Source organism: Salvia miltiorrhiza, chromosome 3, assembly GCF_028751815.1.
Source record: "Salvia miltiorrhiza cultivar Shanhuang (shh) chromosome 3, IMPLAD_Smil_shh, whole genome shotgun sequence".
NCBI classification, from domain to species: Eukaryota; Viridiplantae; Streptophyta; class Magnoliopsida; order Lamiales; family Lamiaceae; genus Salvia; species Salvia miltiorrhiza.
The window spans coordinates 17,530,269-17,553,182 of NC_080389.1; the positions used below are offsets into that span (position 1 = coordinate 17,530,269).

At 39.8% G+C, this 22,914-nt stretch overlaps 4 protein-coding genes across 7 annotated transcripts; all 4 read left to right on the forward strand.

Moving 5' to 3' along the window:
* Positions 1-2,066, forward strand: LOC131018480 (uncharacterized). The gene is made up of 2 exons (XM_057947197.1): positions 1-1,908; positions 2,043-2,066. The coding sequence occupies exons 1-2, from the start codon at positions 1-3 to the stop codon at positions 2,064-2,066; spliced, it is 1,932 nt and encodes a 643-aa protein (XP_057803180.1).
* A 4,307-nt stretch (positions 2,067-6,373) lies between these two features.
* On the forward strand, positions 6,374-12,039 carry LOC131017933 (receptor kinase-like protein Xa21). 4 transcript variants are annotated; one of them, XR_009099935.1, is made up of 5 exons: positions 6,374-6,973; positions 7,687-9,705; positions 9,798-10,199; positions 11,013-11,207; positions 11,479-12,039. XR_009099935.1 is itself a non-coding variant. In XM_057946679.1 (4 exons), exons 1-4 carry the CDS (start codon positions 6,430-6,432, stop codon positions 11,144-11,146), a joined length of 3,099 nt encoding a protein of 1,032 aa, XP_057802662.1. In that variant the 5' UTR covers positions 6,374-6,429; the 3' UTR covers positions 11,147-11,322. The 4 variants fall into 4 exon arrangements, 2 of the variants coding, with proteins under 2 accessions (XP_057802662.1, XP_057802664.1); XR_009099936.1 differs by having other exon boundaries at positions 11,490-12,039; XM_057946679.1 differs by lacking the exon at positions 11,479-12,039 and having other exon boundaries at positions 11,013-11,322.
* An 852-nt stretch (positions 12,040-12,891) lies between these two features.
* LOC131017934 (putative late blight resistance protein homolog R1B-16) lies at positions 12,892-16,885 on the forward strand. Its single transcript, XM_057946682.1, has 2 exons — positions 12,892-16,275; positions 16,391-16,885. The coding sequence occupies exon 1, from the start codon at positions 13,687-13,689 to the stop codon at positions 16,240-16,242; it is 2,556 nt and encodes an 851-aa protein (XP_057802665.1). The 5' UTR covers positions 12,892-13,686; the 3' UTR covers positions 16,243-16,275; positions 16,391-16,885.
* Positions 16,886-18,586: 1,701 nt separating this feature from the next.
* On the forward strand, positions 18,587-22,583 carry LOC131017935 (putative late blight resistance protein homolog R1A-3). The gene is made up of 2 exons (XM_057946683.1): positions 18,587-21,697; positions 22,084-22,583. The coding sequence occupies exon 1, from the start codon at positions 18,697-18,699 to the stop codon at positions 21,688-21,690; it is 2,994 nt and encodes a 997-aa protein (XP_057802666.1). The 5' UTR covers positions 18,587-18,696; the 3' UTR covers positions 21,691-21,697; positions 22,084-22,583.
* The last annotated feature ends 331 nt before the right edge of the window (positions 22,584-22,914 follow it).

Here is a 22,914-nt window from a genome sequence, read left to right on the forward strand (position 1 = left end):
ATGTCGTTTCAAGCAATCGTTATACGGCACAGTGGTCAGTGGAAATTAACCGAGTATGAAGGAGGCGATGAGGTTGTCGTGTACATGTCTAAGGAAGACCTTTGTCATGCGAAGTTGATGCAAGAGGTGCACGATCAATTAAACGAGGATGGTCGATCCACTTATATGCTTTTCTACACATCGACCACGGACGAAGGGCGAAAAATAAAAGTGGCTTTGAAGACTAATTCGGATTTGAACCGGCTGATTTCCGAGCATAAGAAATATCCCGTTGTTTATGTGATCGAGAAGGGCAAACAATCTGCGGCTCCGGTTCCTCAGACTCAAGAGCGGGTATATTATGAGGGACATCGGTCTACTATGTTTCCTATTGAGACGGACATTGGAAGAAGTATCCCTACACACGATGATAGTAGGGACGATTCATCGTCGCAGGAGGAGGAAGACGAGTCCGAGTCTTCGGATGAGGAAGAAGAGGCGATACGACGCAGAGAGATATTGGATTCAGTGTCGACTGAACAGGAAGCGTGGAGACAGACAGGGCCTCAGAATTTCACATCGGATGATCAGCCCGATGTCGAGCCTCGTGTTGGAGTTCAGCAGCTTGAGGCACGTGACTGGGGGATTCCAGTCCTCGATTTTGACGATGCGCCGGCATTAGGTTGGGAGGATTCTAACGTATTGGAGAGCGGGATATTATCAGTGGGGGCTCTATTCCGGTCGAAGGATGATTTGGCAATCGCTGTTGGCCTGTACCATATGGAGAATCACGTGGAGTACGCCGTGCGTCGTTCCAGTACGACCCGTTTGTGGTTTGTTTGCAAGCATGGCAACGGTTGTCCGTTCATGCTGCGAGCCGTTCAGAGTGCATCGATCTGGAGAGTGATCAAGGTGGTGATGGATCATACCTGCCACACGGATTTGAATCGCACTGCCCCGAGACAGATTCCGGCGAGGGTTGTTGGAAGATATTTTGCACGGAAATTGGTAGGCGAGGGGGTCGTTTTGAAGCCGAAGGAGATGATGTCAGAGATGCAGCGCTTATTCGGTATTGAGATCAATTACAGCTTCGCTCTTCGTGCAAGAAACATCGCGATTGAGATGACGTATGGTGATTTTGGGAACTCGTATCAGATGCTCCCATCGTATTTGTATATGCTGAGAATGAGTAATCCCGGCACATTATACGACCTTGAGATGAAGGATGATGGCAAGTTCCATCATATGTTTGTTGCACTTGGACAGAGCGTGACTGCCTTTGAGAAGGGTTACTTGAGGCCGATCATCGTCGTAGACGGGACCCATCTGAAGGGAAGGAACGGCGGCATTTTGTTCGTCGCTGTTACAAAGGATGGGAACGAAGCAATATTTCCTCTCGCAGTTGGGCTTGGTCCTATCGAGAACGACGAGTCTTGGACTTGGTTCTTCCACCGACTGCGGACTTGCTTTGGTCAGTCGGATGATCTCTTGATTGTGTCTGATCAGCACAAGAGCATCAGAAATGCTGTGGAGTGTGTCTACCCGAACGTCCCTCACGGGTTGTGCTATTACCATATCCAGAAGAATCTCGCGCATTATGGGCAGCATGTAGCTGCAGTCTTCAAAGCAGCGGCATATTCCTATCGATCAGACGATTTTCAAAGGAATTTTTCTGCGCTTCAAGTACTGAAAGTCAACGCGCACACACGCCTCGACACTATTGGTGTGGAGAGATGGGCCAGGTCCAAGTGCCCTGTACGATGCACGAGCTTCATGACGTCGAATGCTGCCGAGACGATGAACAGTAGACTGTTGTGGACACGACGACTCCCGGTTGCTTCATTGATCGAGACCTATCGAGCCATTATGGAGAAATGGTTCGATAGGCGACGCATCTCGGCTGCATCGAGGTCACATGAGTTGATTGAGGTAGTAGAGGGAAAGTTGCATGTGGCTGTCGAAGCGGGTCGGCAATTGGCTGTTCGAGGGACGACGACGCACATGTTTAGTGTTGAGGATGATCATGCATTCTACATTGTCGATCTCGAGAATCGGACTTGTAGTTGTGCTCAGTTCGACCTGGATGACATTCCGTGTCGTCATGCTTGTGCCGCTATTAGGTATCTCATTTATTACAAACACACCACAACTTACACTATCTTCTTGGTGGAATTGCTATTTGATTGGCATCATGACGATCTTCATTTCCACATCTGGAGCGTGCACAAACCTCACGGGATTGTGTGCATAATAACCCACAGTGTGCAGCAATTTAGGCATCAGGCGAGTGATTGGCTTCAATGCACTTGGTCGACGCTTTCGTGCACCTTCCACATGTGACAGTGAGTCATACACTCTCACCTCCCATGCGGAGATAGATATAACCACAGTACACCAATGACTCTTATCGACATTGCAAATAGCAAAAATCTGCAACACAATATGAAAAATATTTAGAAACGTTACGTATTTCAGTTAGAAAATTCCAAAATATGTTTATATTATACTTACCTCTTTCGCTTCCAACCAAGGCCATGTATGGCCTGAATCAATTCCATGAAACATGGCGATCAGCTTGTCGGGCACCACCCACTCCTCGTATCCGTGTCGACCCCGAATGTTGTCCCAATCTGGCTCATTCGGATGCAACGACCTGAACTCTCTCCAAAGGGTCTCCTACAATCACAGATTCATGATTAATTTATAGGTAGTTGTATATACATAAACAGAAATTATTCTATCAAAAACTTACATAAAAATCCAAAAAAGCTATCGGCGTTCTAGCCCGTGTCACGCCTGCAACGAGCCTCGTATGCCCCCGATCTATCCACTGCTGATTTTGACGGAGCCGTCGGAGAGCCTTCAGATTCCAGAGGTCTAATATCTGCTTAAAAAATTCATGATTAATTATGTACAATGCAAATCTTAAGAAACACAGTAAAATCAAATTATTGTACCTCCCCGTCCAACTCCTCGCGAGGATTCATAATCTTGTGGAATAGCTCCTGGGACATCACCCAACCCGTCTCGATCACTGTGACATAAGTACCCGGCGGCGATCTCATAAACGCCTTGAAGCCCCGCTTCTTCGCCTTCAGCAGCCCCTTACCATACGGCAAGGCCGGGTCAATAACCAATTGAGGCCTCTCTCTAGCACCCGCCTCCTCCTCTGACGAAGTCCAGGAAACATTCAGATCATCATCTACATCCCCCGCTTTAGGCGAAGGGGTCTCTGGACTATGGTGTCCAGCCGATGGCCCTGGGCGATCACTGTGACGTGAGGCGGATCGCCTCAAAGATGTCTGCCTCTCACCATGATGTGAGGCTGATCGCCTCATAGATGCCTCCCTCTCACTGTGACGTGAGGCAGATCGCCGCTGACTCGCAGGGGGTGGATCCTCTCCACGCTCTGAGCGTCTCTGACTGCCACGAGGCGGATCCATGTCTCCAACTGAGTGCCTATGGCTCACATGAGGCGGATCCTCACGCTCTGATCACCTAGGACTAGGAATGTGAGATGTAGACCGTCTGTGACTGGGTCTCGGCTGGTCGAACTCCTCACTCCCATGTCTATAACGACTGGCATGGCTGGATGATGATCTATACCTCCTCGAAGAAGAGCGTCTCCCAAAGATGTCCTTCACAGCGGCTATGACCTTCTTCGTAATCTTGGGGACCAGTCCATGCTCAGAGTCGTCATCTACAAGCTCGCGCCGTATCTCGCGCCGCATCTCAGGGACCACGGTCCGGATCTGCTCCTGTGTGATACGGGCAATCAGGTCATCATCGCGTTGCCTCCAATAATCCTCATCTCGGTCTGCCTGAGGCTCGCGATCATCAAACTCCTCTGACCTGCGCCGCTTCGACGGGCTGCCAGCCGGGTCCTCAAACGTCTGTCTAATACGCTCGACATGGACAGGGACAGGCTGCTTCTCACGAGCCCTCTCTGCTCGTGAGCTACTCCTCGGGACAGGGACAGGCTGCTTCTCATGAGCCCTATCTGCTCGTGAGCTACTCCTCGGCACAGGGGGAGGCCTAACAGGAGGAGGCGGTTCCGGTACAAGTGGCTCTGTCAAGCCGGCATATTTCCCTCCTGGATGGTATCGTACAGAAAAAGGGTCGGGAAGCCTCAGGGTCTGCAAATACCATGAATCATTCTCCTCCTCGACCGGTTCGAGTGTCCGGTGACACTCGGCCTGCACAAAGATGAATCGATCATTTCTCATTATTCGTTAATCATAACATAATAAAATGATTGAAACTGTAAAAAAACAACAATAATTACCTCATCAGCATCAAAAAAGTGGGTGAAGTCAGAAGCCGACTTCCAAGTCGTCCAGTTCACCAATCGTGGCATCTCGAAGCTCGAGTCACGAGCCCCACACGCGCGGCCCAACCTCGGAATGGCCTCGTACGACCAAATCTGTAATGCCCATATGGGCCCATAGAAGTGGTACGTCCTCCTAATACCTGTAATCTCCGAGGGATGCTTCTTCAACACACTCATCCCATGGCACAAAATCTGGAATGAGTAAGAGCCCCACGGGAAGTCGATCCATTTCTGATAGTCCTCTACCAGTGCCCACACACAATCATGCACGTATTTATAATCCCGACAGAAGACGAGATCATACGCCACGAGAATATTGCCCACCCTCAAATAATCCTCGGCAATATTGCCCATACTGCGGTTAACGAACCGCTTTCGCAGATCCTTCACTTCCATCTTCTTGCCTTTAAAAACTCGGTGCCATAGACTCTGCTTCCCAACACGGTGATCCACATTAGGATCAAAATGCTGCGGGGATGGCCCGAAGCACAACCCCGTCACCAGACAATACTCCATAGCACCGAATCGAATGTCGTGTCCACCAATGTGGAACCACTTCTCCCACGGACCGAATGCTTGGTCATACAACTCCCGTGCAAGAAGATGGTGCAGTGCGGCATTCGCACTATCCTGCCTCTTCAACTGAAGTAAATGCCCAAACGGACCTTTCTTAAATTGTTCAAGACACCGGTAATGCGTCAGACATGTCTCCACTTCCTTCAGTGTCTTGTCCTTGATGTAGTGATTGATACGTGCGGCATAACCTTGCTTGCACGGACGTAACCAAACATGCCTCGGAGGCTGCAATTAATTCAAAATGATGATCAGTATCAAAAAATATCAACCGTGTACAGATTCTAGACCAACCGTGTACAACCGTGTACGGATACCCTAACCGTGTACGGTTGTACACGGTTGTACACGATTAAATCGTGTACAAAAAATACCTCTATACGTCTAAAATACACAATTAGGGCATATTACATGATTTAAAATCAACCGTGTACGATTTTAGAGAAACCGTGTACAACCGTGTATAGATGAGCAAACCGTGTACGGCTGTACACGGTTAAATCGTGTACGACAAATACCTTTATACGTTAAAAATACACAATTAAGGCATATTACATCAATTAATCCTAACCGTGTAACATAATTGTCTAACCGTGTACAACCGTGTACTGAAGAACCGTACACGGTTGTACACGGTTGTTCAAAATAATTTCCAGATTCCAAATTTCACAAATTACCAACATAATTGTCTAAAACATGCTACAACCGTGTACCTAATAATCAAATTTAACAATACAAAACACATAAACTCAAATTTTGACAAATATAGGCCATGGTTACTTACCGGATTCGGCATCGGGTATTGTTCGCTCCTCCTTGATGTACTCGGGCGACTTTCTCGTTGTGCCTCTTCCCCATCGTAATCTGATTCCGTTGAACTCATAGTGGCTTGAGTTTATGGAGTGCACGGTGGGCTTGAGTTTCTTAGAGAGAGAGAGAGGCGTGTATGGAGTGTATGGAGTGCACGGTCCTTAAGGTTTTTGTGTCTCTTTTTTTTTGAATTTGGAAGCTGAATAATAGAAGAGAGAGAGAGAGAGAGAGAGAGCCGTGTATAGTGCACGGTCTTCTCAATATTTGCATAAGATTCTTTTTTTTGGGGAATGATTTGAAACAAGATTCTTGTTTGACCACTTTTCAGCCGATCCTCACGATTCATGCTTCCAAATCGTGTACCAAATCGTGTACATGCAAGAAAAGAAACCCTAAACCCTAAAAGATATACTATCAGATCACGATTTTGGAGAGAGAGAGAGACATAATAAGACAAATCGTGATAATGATAGAAGATTCTATCAGCCACGTTTTTTATTGTTTAAAGAAAACAAAATTTTTAAATAAATCAAAAATTTGGTGGGGACTATTAAGAATGTGCTACAAAACTTATTTATTTATGGAGTGTGATACAAAACTTATTTATTTTATTCAAAGGGCTAGATAAAAATCTCACCCTTTGATATATTACCACTTAATTTATCGTATTTGTCGATGCCGCCATCATCATCATCATCATTATTTATCGACTGGGGCACTCTCTCTCATGATAAGAAATGGGGAAATCAGCCAAAATAGTAATGTTGCTGGGGATATTTTCCTTGAGAATCTGCTTTGCTGCATCTGCATTTATTAACATGTCTACTGTGGATGAGTTGTCTCTCCTGTCCATGAAAGCTAACATAAATTCCGACATCCTGGCTAGGAACTGGTCCAAGGAAACCTCGTTATGCACTTGGACCGGCGTCATTTGTGGCAAGAAGCATCCACGGAGAGTGACAGCTATCAATCTTGCAAATATGGGTTTGGAGGGAACCATCGCAAAGGAAATCGGCAACCTCTCATCTCTGAGATTCGTAGACATCAGCAACAACAGTATCAATGGCCAAATCCCAAGTGAAATTGGATTGTTGGGGAAGCTGCAGGGTTTGAACCTTTCACATAACTACTTGAGTGGAGATATTCCGACAAGTTTATCGCCGTGCGTACAACTGAAGATGTTGGATTTGTCTCATAACAATCTCACTGGAACTGTTCCAGCTGGGTTTGGCAACTGGTCACAACTTCAGGATCTCTCTTTGAGTAGGAATTATTTGACAGGTATGTTCTTGATAACCTGCCTTAATTTTTGCTCCATTCTGCTTCAGTTCCTTTTTGTTTGTCAAATAAGAGCATAAGAGAATTATGTGAAAGCTTTGTTTTCTGATAGAAGATCTTGGCGCATATAGTTCTGATGTTATTCAATGGACGTAGCATGTGGGCGTGCATCAATAGAATAAAAATGTAGTACAATACTATAAGGGGATGTTTACTTTGAGCCAGTGATAGATTAGATTGACAATGATACGAGTGGGCATTTGAAGGGTTAAATGATCAACAAGTCAAACTTATTCAATCCATCAAAGGATGTGGTTGATTTATCTAATCTATCTCCCAAAGTGAACACCTAATAATAGGATGTCTCGTACCTATCTACTGGGTAATGGTGGTTAGACTCTGTTTTTGGAGGAAATAGAGATTGCTATAATAGAGGTTATGATTTATCTTGTAAGTGTTGTTTTAGCACTAGTTTATGTTATTTCATTAAAACAAAGTACATTTGCAGCCTAGCTTGAAAAGTTAGTTCTTCAAATTATTTGAAACACCATCCCCTTTCTTCTTCTTGTTTTTGTTGGGGGACTCCAACATGAGACCTAGGGCCTTAGGCATTAACTAGTCTACCACTTGGCCAACACACGCACACAACATCATCCCCTTTCACTTTGATGCGTTGTTGTTCTCTCAAAAAGACAGATTCTTGTTGGGATTTACAGGTACAGTTCCAACGACAATTGGCAATTTGTCGAATTTGGAGGTATTGGATTTCAGCAGGAACAGTTTTTATGGGACAGTTGTGTCCGCAATGGGACAACTATCCAGTTTGAGAATATTGAATCTTCAAGCAAACAATCTAAGTGGTGAAGTACCTCAAGCTATCTTCAATCTCTCCATGTTAGAATTCCTTTCCCTTAGAGAAAACAACCTATTCGGAAGTCTTCCATTTTCTATTGACATAGGCCTTCCAAACATTGAGCGTATTTTTCTTGGAAATATCCAACAGAGGTTTGATCTTCTAGCTAATCGCTTCCATGGAGAAATCCCGAGTTCAATCTCAAATCTCTCTAAACTCATCGCACTGGATCTTTCTGATAACTCATTCAATCATGTACCAATGAATCTTGGGAGTTTACATCAACTTCAGATGCTAAACTTGGAAGCAAATCAGTTGACAAATAATTTGTCCAATCCTGAACAGGACTTTCTCTCTTCCTTGGCAGCTTGCAAGAATCTGAGGTTTATACAGATATCATTTAATCCTATAACTGGTGTTCTCCCAAAATCCTTAGGCTCGAGCAATCTCTCTGTGTCCCTTGAAACTTTCAAAGCTTTCTCTTGCAAAATCTTAAGTCCGATCCCCGATGAGATAGGGAACTTAAGCAGCTTGTTGTGGTTAAACCTCGGATATAATCACTTCACCGGAGCCATTCCCATGATGCTGGGAGGTTTAAGAAGCTTGAGGAATTTGGAAATCTACGGCAATAGATTTCATGGCTCCATCTCCACTGTCTTGTGCAATCTAAATTCTCTTTATTCGTTAAACTTAGCAATAAACAATCTCTCTGGACTACTACCAAGTTGTTTAGGGAACCTCTCTTTGTTAAGAGAAATCTATATGTCAAGCAATGAATTCAGCTTCAACATCGCATCAATTTTATGGTTTGATAAGGGTGCTATCAATGTGAAGAATCTGGTAGCATTGGATCTGTCGTATAATCAGCTCTCTGGGGAGATCCCAAGCACCATTTCCCAGCTTGAGAATCTAGTTCGACTATCATTGTCTAGAAACAAACTGAGAGGCCGCATAGTTGAATCGTTTTCTCTTCTAAAGGATTTGGAACTCTTGGATCTGTCCCACAACAATCTCTCTGGTCCGATTCCTAAGTCTTTGGAAGCACTTTCACATCTTAATTACTTTGATGTATCATTTAATGAGCTTAGAGGTGAAATTCCAGACAGAGGGTGTTTTGTCAATTTCAGTGCGGAGTTTTTCGTTGGTAACAATGGTTTGTGTGGACCAATTCGATTTGAAGTGAAGAAATGTCAATCTTTAAGCATGAGAAAACGTTTACCATATTTATCATTTTTGATAGTTGTTGTGATTGGCCTTATTCTTGTCCTGAGATGGAAATTTTGTGCAAGAACGACATATCCTTTGTCTCATTATTTTCCATATGACATTTATAGGAGAATTTCATATCAAGAAATCCTTCGCGCCACAGGCAACTTTGATGAAGAAAACTTGATTGGCAGGGGTGGCATTGGCTCAGTATATCTGGGAACATTTTCTGATGGAATGAAGTGTGCTATTAAAGTATTTGATTTAGATGTACAAGATGCATTGAAGAGCTTCCAGACTGAGTGCGAAATATTAGGCGGATTACGCCACAGAAATATTGTCAGGATTATCACTTGTTGTTCCCAGCCTGATTTTAAGGCCTTGTTGATGACATATATGCCCAACGGTGATCTAGAGAAACAGCTCCACTTTGCCAATTGTTCCTTAGACTTGTTCACAAGAATGAGAATAATGACAGAAGTGGCGCAAGTGATAGAGTATTTACATGAATACTGTACAACGCCCATTGTCCATTGCGATTTAAACCCGAAAAACATCCTTCTTGATGAAGACATGGTTGCACATGTAGGCGACTTTGGCATTTCCAAGATCTTGAGTCAAGAAGAAAGAATGCTACGTTCTAGGACTTTGGGTACTATTGGATACATAGCACCAGGTAACATATTCTTCAGAAAATTATTATTCCAAGAGTAAATTGAAGGTTATTAGCTAAGTACACTTATTTGTTCACTTGCATAAACTTTTCAGAGTATGGATCACAGGGATTAATCTCGACCACAGTGGATGTTTATAGCTACGGGATTTTGCTGATGGAAACATTTTCAAGAAGAAAGCCAACAGATGAGATGTTTTCAGGAGAGTTAACCTTGAGGAGATGGGTCTCTGAATCATTCCCTGATTCAATATTGCAAATTTTGGACAATGAGCTTCTGGATACGGATGGTGAAGAAGCTAGAGCTGTCTTCATAACTTGCTTGACATCAGCTATTGAATTAGCATTAGAATGCACGGCAGCTTTGCCTGAGGAGAGGCCTAGTACGAGATATGTTCTAAAGAGGATGAGAGATGTTCAGAGCAGAATCAGAGAGATCGAGATCAAGTTGAACGACCTGAAAATGTCGTTCTTGCTTACTGATTCTGATCGGGAAGGTAACTATCTATTGTTGTATAGATTTTTACAAGGGCTTTATGTTGATATATATATATATATATATAACTGTTTATTATAATAGTTTTAACAATGGCAATAATAGATGAGTGGTATAGTAACAGCAGATCATAAAGGTTCAGTTGGATTTCACTGTTGATTGTTTCTTGATTTGAATTTGAAGTCTTAAGCAAACATCCTTTTTTTGCCTTAGCTACCTACAAAGTCTAAGGTAAAATGAACATAAAATTCATGTGTTAGGTTTGTAGTTTACTTCACTTCGTAGGATGTTTTGTTTAGTCACGAAAATTACATAACAACTGAATGTATATTAGTTTTCGTTTACCGGTTCAATGAAGGCAAATCTGACTGTTTATCAAAATACTACAAAAGAAAAAAAATAATGGTTAACTTCAAAAGAGTCACCAACTCTGACTTCATTTTGGTTTCAGACGTGCTTTATGAAAGTGTTAGGAAATCTGATTGAGAAACTAGGACAGCTTGGGAAAAAATTCACGCGGTCATTTTTTAAGTGGTAACTTTTTTTTGGGTCTGCAATTGCTACAAATAAAAAAGTGGAATCATTCTTGAGATTATACGTGAATCATGTCTAAAGCCAAAATCAGGCCAAAGTTCATGAATCGACCTAAAGAAAAATCCAAAAGTTCACGTTTTTGGTACATGATTATGGAGAGTTTTAGAGTGTGTTTGATTTTGATTATATATCTAAAATGGACTTTTGGACATTGGACCGAATATGCAAAAGTATTATTTGTTCGTTACATGCCTCACTCTTTTAATGAACTTATCTACAGAGATAAGAAAATCTGCGAGAAGATGGAGACAGATAAGATGGAAGGCAAAACAACGAGTACCCATTCTTGCACGCATACCCGAATCACAAGAAGTTGTAAATTTTGAACCAAGTGAAACAGAGTCATCAAATTGAACTACAAGCTAGATTACTTTCAGAAGGAAAATTTCCTCGTTCGCTGACTCTGATGTAGTAGGTAAGTAAATATATATTGTTTTATAATTGTTTACAAGGGTATTGGCTTTATACTAATATAAGTGGTGTAATACTTACAACATAGAGTCCTGATCAAAAGTTTTCAATTGGATTTAGCTCTTGATTGCTTTTTTATTTAAACACTAACTCGAGCATCCTTTTCCCCTAGCACATGTAAAATGCCTCTATTAATTTATTAATGACCTCCTCTAAATAGTAATTTTTAATTTTATATTAATATTGTTAAGACAATAAATCTAATACTGGGACAGCTGAGATACAGAAAATGTTGGGAGAGACTTGAGAGGGTCCAAACTGGAAGAATTAGTTTTTGGTGCTGTTCGGAATGGAAACCTGGCTTTACATCAAAATGCAAATGGAAATAAAGATATAATAATGCTGGATGTCCAGCGTTTTAGTACGTTTCTATGGAGATAATTAGATCTTGTTTTAAATGTCATGCATAAAATTCGGTTACCAAATGTTACTGCCTTGTCTGTTCAATATTCACAGGTTCTTTCATATTGAGTACTAGGTTCAAGGTTGTATCTTGAATTATTGTTTATTATTGCAATAAATATTTTTTATTGTAGTTTTGGTTGATGGTGAGCTTCATTAATATCTACATTCGTAGTCCAGCCTTGAGTATACTACATAATTTGAAATTCTCGACCCATCACCGAACATCTATGGATGAAGTAATGTTAAATTTTAATCAAGGGAGTCTTGTATCATATGAGGGGTCTGTAGAAGCTCAAGGCGGAAAGGTTTGTCTGTAAAATTTGCTCTCTTTTTTTGCCAGTTCGACAATAATAAGGTGCCCTTTTGCCACATATTTTTAAGTTTTCTTTTCTTTTTCTTTCATTTTCCATGTCTTTAATAATGTGGATTTCGGCATGCGAGTCAGCTCTGAGCCATCAGAAAAAACCAGAGTATATTTGAAGAAAAATTGGTACCCTGAGTATCGTGTTGTAAATATCCACATGTTGGGATAATATCAGTCAAAACGGCCAAAAAATAAAATAAAAATAGTATTTACCATTTTTGTTGAACATGGAAACATTGAAACATTATTGGAAAGATGTCAATGGTGTTACATTAATGAGATATCTGCCCATTTAAAAGTTCTGTTTCCAATAATCTCAGCAATAAAGTTATAAGTTATCCGTTTAGGAATAGTGTGCTATGCTTTTTCATTGTTATACAGTTTTTTGGTGAGAGATGTCGGATCAAAGTTGTACCAAATTCTTCCCCATCTTTTGTAAGAATTTTGTTCTTCACAGGGGAAAGATCAAATACAAATTCTCTACATCCAAGTGGCACTGATGGGTTCGTGCTGTGTTGGGTTGACGGTTTGTTTCGTAGAAATTCTTTCACCATTTTTGCAAGAAGGCGATACTATTGTACCACTAGGTAACTCTTTGGCATCAAAACAAGAAATACCAACTTGTACTTATAAAACTTGCTAAAAGTTCTATATAATTTTTTTTTGTGAGCTAATATTATCTGATACTTACTACTAAAGTTGTGGAACCTATGTCACAAAACAAGAAAAAAAATAAAGAAGAAGTTGTGGAGCCTTGTTGAAATCTTCAGAAAGTAGCACTTAAGACTACTGTGTTGTTAGGATGTCTCAATTCACATTAGTTTTTTCTGAGTAATTAAAGTTGTTAAATATTGACTTACTATTTGATTGCAATTTGTTATTTCTTAGAAGAAATAATAAAATAAGAATTGTAGCTGTAACATACCTTGTTTTAGAATGAAATGAAATAATAAAAGAAATAGCTTACTGTTCATCATGTGGAAGAGGGCCCTCTGCTTTGGAATTTTTCACCTTTATTAAACAGTGCTGTACCCATCAAAGACAGGTATTGCTTTTCTTGGTATGTCCCAGTTTGGCTACATCACTATTCACTATCAATCCCCCCTCTCTTTCTTCTTTTTTGAAAACCACTATATTATGTATTTTTGTACTGATCATATTGATTTAATTTCTTGTTATTATTTATTCTCTTTTCTTGTTTGATCTCAGGATTTATTCTCTTATTTTTGTTCTGTAGTGATTGGTTTTATCTAAATTCTATTGGAATTATTTCGTCTTGTTTTCATTCTGTGACATTTAGTTTTTCTTTTTTCCTTTTAACTGGTATCTGTATCTGAAGAGTGAAATTAATATCACATCATGATTTATGAATATTGATAGCCATAAATGGTTGAAGGCCACAAAAGTTCCTTTTGAAGAATGAGTGGATGACTTTGTCATTTTGGCCCACCAGTTGTACAATTAAAAAGTAGACAAATTTCACTCGCTTTATTGTAAAAATATATGCTATCCTTGGCTAGTTGGCTTTATGTGATTTAATTGTCAACAATTTCTCTCTATCTTCTGAACTAGTCCTGCTCTCATTTTTCCAGCTTGGTTTACATTGATTTGCAAAAAATTTGTCATACAAACTTCTTAATTGTGAACAGCAAATATGGCTTATGCTGCTCTTCTTTCCCTTGCCCAAACCACTGGAAAAATAATCTTAGATCAAGATAGATATCCCATTTCTCGTGATAAAAAACAGCAAATTCGATCTGTCTATGCACCATTTATTTTCTTGCAAGAGTTTCTTGAAGATTTTCCACAGAAAGCCAACATTTTGGATGGGCGTATCAGAGATTTAGCATATGAAGCAGAAAGTTTTATTGAGTCTCTCATGCTGGAGGAAGTTGCATCACATTGGTGGACAGCCTTAGCTTCCAAATCCAAGTTTAAACACCAAATGAGAAAGATAAGAGAAGAAACAGATTCAATCAGAAGGGAGGTGATAATCATGAAGAATAATAACGCAGATGCAGTGCAACTTGGTGTTTCTTCTTCTTCTTCTTCTGCAGTAGGCTCACCATCTAGACCTGCTACCGTTGGCAAGATTGACTATATGGTTGGTTTACATGAAGATTTGGTCGCAATACAGTCTCGACTTTGTGGAGGATCACCGAATTTGGAAGTTATCCCAATCGTTGGAATGGGAGGTATAGGAAAAACTACTCTTGCAAAGTGTGCTTACGACGACCCACTAACGGTGCAGCAGTTCGATATTCGTGCTTGGGTCACAGTATCACAGGACTACAATGCAGATGTAATTTTTTCAGGCCTCCTAGCTTCCATGGAAGAATTTAACAAAGAAAGATCTGAGCGGAGCAGTGAATTAGTTGGAGAGAAAGTGTTCAAAATCTTGAAAGGCAGGAGGTATCTCATTGTAATGGATGATGTTTGGAGTACAGAGGCTTGGGATGATGTAAGAATTATACTTCCCGATGATGGTAATGGAAGCCGAGTCATGTTAACGACAAGAGAAACTGACGTGGCTGCTTATGCTGATCGTTTGAGCGGTGTCCACAAGATGCGTTTGATGGATGAGTCTCAAAGTTGGAATCTACTTCAACAGAAGGTGTTTGCACATCAAGATTGTCCTCCGGAACTGGAGAAGACTGGAAATGAGATCGCAAGAAGCTGCAAAGGGCTGCCTCTTGCGATCGTGGTGGTTGCAGGGCTCCTATCTGCGGTTAGCAACAATGTAGCTTCATGGAGCGAAATTGCACGAAATGTAAATTCAGTTACTATAGGAGGACAATTTGAAAATATATTGTCTTTGAGTTACAGTCACTTGCCTCATTATCTGAGGCCATGTTTCTTGTACATGGGAATGTTTCCAGAAGATTGTGAGGTCCGTGTCTCAAAACTCATCAAATTATGGGTAGCTGAGGGATTCTTGAGACGTCTGAAAAGATCCAAAACCTTAGAAGAAGAGGCGGAAGAGTTTTTGGAGGATCTTGTCAAGAGAAATCTTGTTTTGGTTACCAAGAGAAAGTGTGATGGCAGGATCAAAAGTTGCAGCCTCCATGATCTGATGCGAGATTTGTGCATAAGAAAAGCGCATGAAGAGAAGTTTCTTGTGAACTTCAGCAGCGGGCTTTCAGTAAAGGGCAGAAAAAATCAGCGGCGTGTAAGTGTTACTCCTTCGGGTTTACCCTACTTCTCAGAACTTTATGGCTTATCCATCCATACGATTTTGTGCTTCCATGGAATTTCTGTAGCAAACATGTTGGAAAGATTTAGATTGCTGAGGGTATTGGATGCAGGAGATGTTTATGTATTATCAGTACCAGTTGAACTATTTGACCTTTTTCATCTGGTATACCTTGCTATCTACTATCTTGGAACGATTCCTGCAGCCATTTCGAAGCTTCATAATCTTCAAACTTTACACCTTCGTGCAAAGAATGAATGGAGGCTTTTTAGAGACCATTCGGTCCATTTGCCACAGGAAATTTGGAGGATGCCACAGTTAAGACATCTTGTCTTCTATGGCAGGTTACCCGATCCAGAAGGAAGAGCAACTTCTAGTCTAGAAAACCTCCAAACACTTTCGATAGTGTCACATGTCATTTGTAGTGAAAGGATTTTGAGAATTATCCGAAACCTAAAGAAGTTAGAAATTGATTGCTCTGATTGTCGTCCAGGTGAAGTTTGTCTGAACAATCTGGTACATCTGCGTCAACTTGAAGATTTGAAGTTACGTTCATCTTTTGGTAATGCATTTTGCCAGAAGGATCTCTTCACTTTTCCTAGGGCGCTGAAGAAGTTGACCTTAAGTCGTTTGCCTCTTCCTTGGGAGGAGATGACAATTATTGGTTCATTGCCAAATCTTCGAGTGCTTAAACTGACTCATCAGGCTTGCAAAGGCAACACATGGGAAACAACTGAAGGAGAGTTCCCTCTTCTGGAATTTCTGTTGATAGAAAAGTCAGATCTCGAGCATTGGATAACTGAAAGTAGCCACTTCCCAATGCTCAAGCGCCTGGTACTCAATGACTGTTGGCAGCTCGTTGAAATACCCGTAGACATTGGAGAAATTCCGACACTTGAACTGATTGAGGTGAAGGGCAAGGCGAAAATGTCACTTGTGGAGTCGGCCAAGAGGATTCTAGCAGAACAACAGGAATGGGGAAATGCTCTTCAAGTTCGTTGCATGACTCATCGATGATATGCTCAATCCAAACTTACGTGGATCAGCCAGGTACTTAGTTGCACCTGGTTCATCGGGAAATATGCCAGTGTTTGCTTCTATTTGTTTCATCATTAAGACATGCATTTGCATATTTCTATAACCAAATGATATTGTGTGGTTGAAGGGAATTCTCTGAATAGATTGAAGGGAACTCTCCGAATAGAAAATGGATTATGAGAGTGGGTGACTTGATTTATTGATTGGTCTGTGTAGAGATATGTCTGCCACATTGGAATTCACAATCAAATGTGTTGTTCCATTTCTCTTATGAGAATAAGTTCAATTCTTTGAAGAATGAAGGCACAAAACTCTGACGATAGGTGTCACTATCCTTCGTCTTGGATTAACTACACTTGCCATCTGAAGTGGCCAAGAACCATGATCTTTTCACTCATAGTTTTCTTGAAGGATTCATTTCCAAGTTGTATGAGAGTTGCGCCTTCTTCATTGGTTTTGGATTACTTTTGTGATGCATAATTCCTTTCCTATGATAGCGATTCGAACCTTGTTCAGTTGCTTTTGGTCTTGCTTGTCTATTGTAAAGAGCTGGGCAACTTGTCTCTCTAAGGCAGAGTTGTGTCATGGTGCTTTGTGAATTCTACTTGGATATTATGTGTCCTGTTATGCTCTTTGATTCATCTGCACAATTATTAGAAATGGATATTGGGCCCATTCCTCCCTTAAAAGACCTTATAAGGTGTCCTGTTATGCTCTTTGATTCATCTGCACAATTATTAGAAATGGATATTGGGCCCATTCCTCCCTTAAAAGACCTTATAAGGGAGAGGGTTGCCTCACCATATAAAGTGGCTCATGCCACTATCTCCAATCCAATGTGGGACACTTCAATACACCCCCCGCACGCGCAGCGTGGACTATCCCAAACGTCATCTGTTGACAACGATATTGGGGGGGCCCATCATTGGATTGGGTTGGCTCTGATACCATGTTAGAAATGGATATTGGGCCCATTCCTCCCTTAAAAGGCCTTATAAGGGAGAGGGTTGCCTCACCATATAAAGTGGCTCATGCCACTATCTCCAATCCAATAACAATCAAATATGCCATATTAGGAATCCAATCCAATACAGCTTTGTTAAATGGGCCAATTTCAAAGAATCTGCTTTTTGTGAGTTTGATGGATGTTCATATATATTAGAACATGTCACGTTCGAACTTTTCTCAACGTTTGATTTTTATTTTATTTTTTATATCAAATTTGTACATACACATCCTTGTGAAATTATGATCATGAGAATATAATGGTCCATGTGTCATTTAGAGCCATGTAGACATGCTACAGAACTGGCGTACTGAAATGAAATGTTGCGTGGCAATTTGATAGTTACAAAAATTGTCCTCATCTGGTTGAAAAAAAAAAGGGGTGTGTTTTCTTTAATGGATAAATTTATCATGGAAAATGAGAAATAAAAAAATTTATATCTTTAGGCTTTAGATGCCTTCTTTTTTTTCCCTCATTTTCTACAAAAGAGAAGTTCGTCATTTTTTCTTCTTTATTTTCACTTCAAAGATGAATAATATTATCACACAAAAAATGGAGGGATAATATTATCACACAAAAAATGAGGAAGGGAAAATGGTAAACTTATCTTTTGTAGAAAATGGGAAAAGATACATTTAAAGGCATAATTTTTTGTTATCCCTTGTTTTTCCATGATAAATTATAAATTTATCTATTAAATAAAACACACTAAGTTGATAAAATTAAAATAATGTGATATTATTAAAAAAGGTCCTCATCTCCATTTCCTCTTGTGATGATTTGAAGCCTCAATCTATTGATTAGAGATGAAGTGTTTTACCAATTGAGTTGTGCTTTATTGTCATTCTTTGAAGTTACTCAGTTCGATATGTGAAGCATAATTAAAATTAGAAAAGGTATTACTTGTATAAATTTAACAAAAAAAAAATGTTACTTTGATTTGGGCTATAAGACATGATTTATATAATTTTCCATTGGGAACTACTGTAAGAATAAGAATTTCAGCATTTGTAATTACTCGTAAATTAATTTTGGATGAATGAGAAATTAACGCCACATTTATAATCATAAAAATTTGTTCAATTTAATCAACTTTTTTTAGGGGTTCTGAAAAATAAAATAACGAACTATTTTGAAATTTACAATTTTTGCATGATTTTTGAACTATGGTTAATTAAATCACCATTTTTTCATTTTTTACAATTTCCTCCCTCCAATTACAATTTTAAAATAATTTGTGATTTTATTTGCTAAGACTTTTTTTTTTTTTTTTTTTTTGCATTCTTGTTTTATTTTCTGGGTGACCCACGATAATAATGATGTGTATTCTTATCACTTTGTTTTCTAAGACGTTCTTCTTTCTTGATCTGATTTTTCCCACGAAGGTCAAACGAAAGAAAAAAAACTGTTCCTCAACGTAGCCAGAGATGGCTTATGCTTCTCTTGTCTCCCTTGAAAACACCATAGATCGATTCCTGAATCACAATCTATTTTCCATATCTGTTGAAGAAACACAACAAATTACATCTCTCCTCGAGTATGTTACTCCCATTCGAGACTTTCTTGAGGAATTTCCAGACGAATCCAAGAGTTTGGAAGAGCAAATGAGGGAACTGGCAAATGAAGCAGAAGATACTCTAGAATATCTCGTGTTGGAGAAGGTTTTTTTGCCTTGTGATGATGAGTCTGAATCCCGTCCAAGTAGAAACCACAAACTCGACCTGAAAAAAGTTATCGAGCATACTTGTTTGAAGCTGGAAAAAGTGATGGAGGAGTTTCCTGAAGATTTCCCAGACGAAGCGAAAGCTAACAGTTTGGAAGCCCGAATCAGGGATGTAGAATATGAAGCTGGAGATATCTGTGAGTTTTTCGAGTGGGAGGAAACTCACAGTCGTTTTAGAGAAAAATGGAGATTTTTACCACCAGAGTTTACCAAGTTCAAGTCCAAACTCCAGTTCATACACCACTTGAACAAGACAAGAAATGAAATCGATTCGATCATGAAGGAGGTGATGGCCATTAAGAGCAACAGCGATGCAGCCGCTTCATCATTCACACTTGCACCAGTTGATGATATAGTTGGTTTCAATGAAGATGATGGTGATGAATCTAAATGCCATCGAAGTGCGAAACATGAGCTCCAGCTGAAGAAAGTTATCGAGGAGATTGCTTTGCTTGCTGCAAAAGTGAAGAACATAAAGGATAGTTCCACTTCCAGAAGCAAAAATATTCAATGTGGTGCTAATTCTTCTGCTCATTGTTTTTCAACAGCTGCTCCACCTATCTACAGAAACTCCATGGTTGGTTTTGAAGATCATGCGATGAACATCAAGGACCGGCTCGTTGGAGAAACATCCAAGCTTCAGATCATACCAATATGTGGCATGGGTGGCATCGGCAAAACTACTCTTGCTAGAAACGTTTATGACGATCCATTAATTACAGGTCATTTTGTGATTCGTGTTTGGGTTACAATATCACAAGATTATAGTGCACAGAGAGTTCTTTCAAGCCTTCTGGAGTCCTTGAAAGAGTACAATACAGGTAGATTGGGACAAAGAGATGACGAAAAAGTGTACAAAATTTTAATGGGTAGGAGGTATTTAATTGTGATGGATGATATTTGGAGAAGTGAGGTATGGGATATTGTTAGGAATGTGTTTCCTGATAATGTTAATGGAAGTCGTATCATGCTAACCACAAGGTTGAATAATGTGGCTTCTTATCCTGACCCTTCAAGCAAGTGTTACGAGTTGGGTTTATTGAATGCAGATCAGAGTTGGAATTTGCTTAAAGAGAAGGTGTTTACAAATCAAGATTGTCCTTCAAATTTAGAAGATATTGGGAAGGAGATTGCAAGAAGCTGCAAAGGATTGCCCCTAGCAATCGTGGTGATCGCGGGGCTTCTATCCACGGTGAGTAAGAATCCAGCTTCGTGGCATGAGATTGCGGAAAAGGTGAAGTCTACAAAAACTGCAGAGCAAGAGCAGATTGAAGAGATACTATCTTTGAGCTACGTCGAATTACCTCAATATTTGAGGCCATGTTTCTTGTACATGGCTTCCTTTCCGGAAGATCACCAGATCCTTGCAAGGAACCTTATTAGATTATGGGTAGCTGAGGGCTTTGTGAAATATCCAAGCAACTCTGAAAGCTTTGAAAAGGTGGGAGAAGAGTGTTTAGATGAACTTGTTAAGAGAAATATTGTTTTGGTCACAAAGAGGAAGTTTGATGGAAGAATCAAAAGCTGCAGCCTCCATGATCTGATGAGGGAGTTGTGCATTAGAAAAGCTCATGAAAGTAAGTTTTTCTTGAATATGATGGATAGGCATATTGAAAAGGAGCATTTCATAGAAAGCATAGAGAATCATCGTCGTGTAAGTGTTGATACTTCTTATCTAAGTTACCTTTCAAGCAATGGTGGCTCAACTATCCGTTCCATCAGATGCTCGAAATATCATTTAGTGAAACTGGACTTTCTCGAGGGTGTTAGATTGCTGAGGGTGTTGGGTGCTGAACCAGCTGATGTGAAATCATTGCCAACTCAGCTATTTGAGCTATTTCATTTAAGATACCTTGGTGTTAGATATAGCCAGCATATTCCTAGAATCTTATCAAACCTTCAAAATCTGCAAACCTTAATCATTCGCGAAGAGCAATCCAAGTTTGGAGTTGGAGAAGCTTGTGAAACCTTATTGGTGCCGTGGTGCATGCCACAGTTAAGACATGTCTACTTTAGTGAGAAAATTTGTTTTGAAGATCCGATAGAAACAACTTGTTCTCTAGAGAATCTGCAGACAGTTTCGTATGTTGATAGTGCGTGTTGCAGTGAGGAGATCCTGAAAAAGATCCCAAACCTTCAAAAACTGAAGGTGGATTGCTCTGCTGGTCGAGATGTAGCCTGCTTGAACGATCTGGTACATCTGCATCGACTCGAGAATTTGGTAGTGTATGCTGGTCGTTGGGTTATACATCGGCCCAACTACTACAGTTTTACTTTTCCTGAGATGCTTAGAAAGCTGACTTTGAGGGATTTGCAACTCACTCGTAGGGACATGATTGTTGTTGGTTCGTTGCCAAATCTTCGAGTGCTTAAACTGAAAAGCTGTACTTGTGTTGGTGGAGACTGGGAAACAGGGCAAGGAGAATTTCCAGTGTTGGAAGTTCTTCTAATAAAACAATCGAGGTTGGAGAATTGGATAACTGAAAGTAGCCATTTCCCCATACTCAAACACTTGATGCTTTATTCTTGTTATGATCTCACTGGAATTCCAAATGATATTGGAGAAATCCCAACTCTTCAACTCATTGAGATTAAGGGTGATGTGAAAAAGTCTCTAACAGAGTCGGCTCAACTGATACGAGAGGAACAAGAAGATATGGGAAACACCACCCTTCAAGTTCTCTGCATTGCTAAGTAGAATGAAGGTATTTTCTGATCCCTTTTACCTATATACTCCCTCCGTCCCAATAGTAATGTCATACTTTCCTTTTCTGTTACGTCCCAATATAAATGTCTCATTCCCTTTTTGGCAATATATATTCTCTTTCTATACCTAATATTTAAATAATTTACATCAACCCACTTTATCTACTTTTCACACATTTCTTAATCTTTGTGTCCAAATGTTATGAGACACTACTATTGGAACGGAGGGAGTATGACATTATGGGAGCTTTTTTTTTCTCGAAAGGAGTAAGCTACATGCAGCCCCTACATTATCTCATGTGCTTGAAATTGACACGTATAGTAGACCTTGCTTTTTTATCTTCTTCTTTTTTTTTTTTTTGTTAACTATGATTTGATCGTTTAGGAGTTGCATGTTCTTGCATTCAATGAAGACGATATGATGAAGAAGACTATGATGATGATGACAAAGATGAGTAAGAGGATGATGATGTGCCTTCTTCATGATTCAAACCCAAAGAGGTCAGTGGAAGCAAGCTTTATCAAAGAGACTTTAGCGAAGAGTTTGCTTAAGTAATGTATGTTGTGGAATTGTTTCAATTTGTTAAATCCTTGTGTAATTGAATGTTAATATGGTGTGTTATTTCGTTACCGGTATAAGGTTCTCATGATTGCGTGGAAGTACCATACTTAGGGATGTCAATTGGGCCAACCCACTCGGTTTCAGGCCAACCCATTCGGTTTCGGGTTATTTTCGGTTTGGGCTAGTCGGTTTTTTATTTTTCGGACTAAAATTTTTCGACCCTAACCCTAACCCACTCGGTTTCGGGCTAGCCCGTTCGGGCCCACATATTTACGATTTTTTTATATGTATATTTTTTTTATATGGATAATCATATTATTGTAATAAAAATATGTCGTGCTTTTTAAATCAAAATATTTTGTCTTATTTTAGATACAAAAATTAGTGTTATTTTAATGTAAATTTACATAATATCTAATTTTAACTTTGTTTCCGATAAAAATAGTATATTGATATAACATAAATTACTATATTTCTTTTACTTTTATATCATAAAGATTTAATATTAATAGTTAGAAAAAATCAAAACATATTATACAAGCATCAAAATGTTATTATCAAATTAAAAAGTAAAGTATTAAATTTTAGAAATCAATTATTAAGAAAGTGTTCGGTTAATCGGGCCAACCCACTCGATTTTCGGGCCAACCCTAT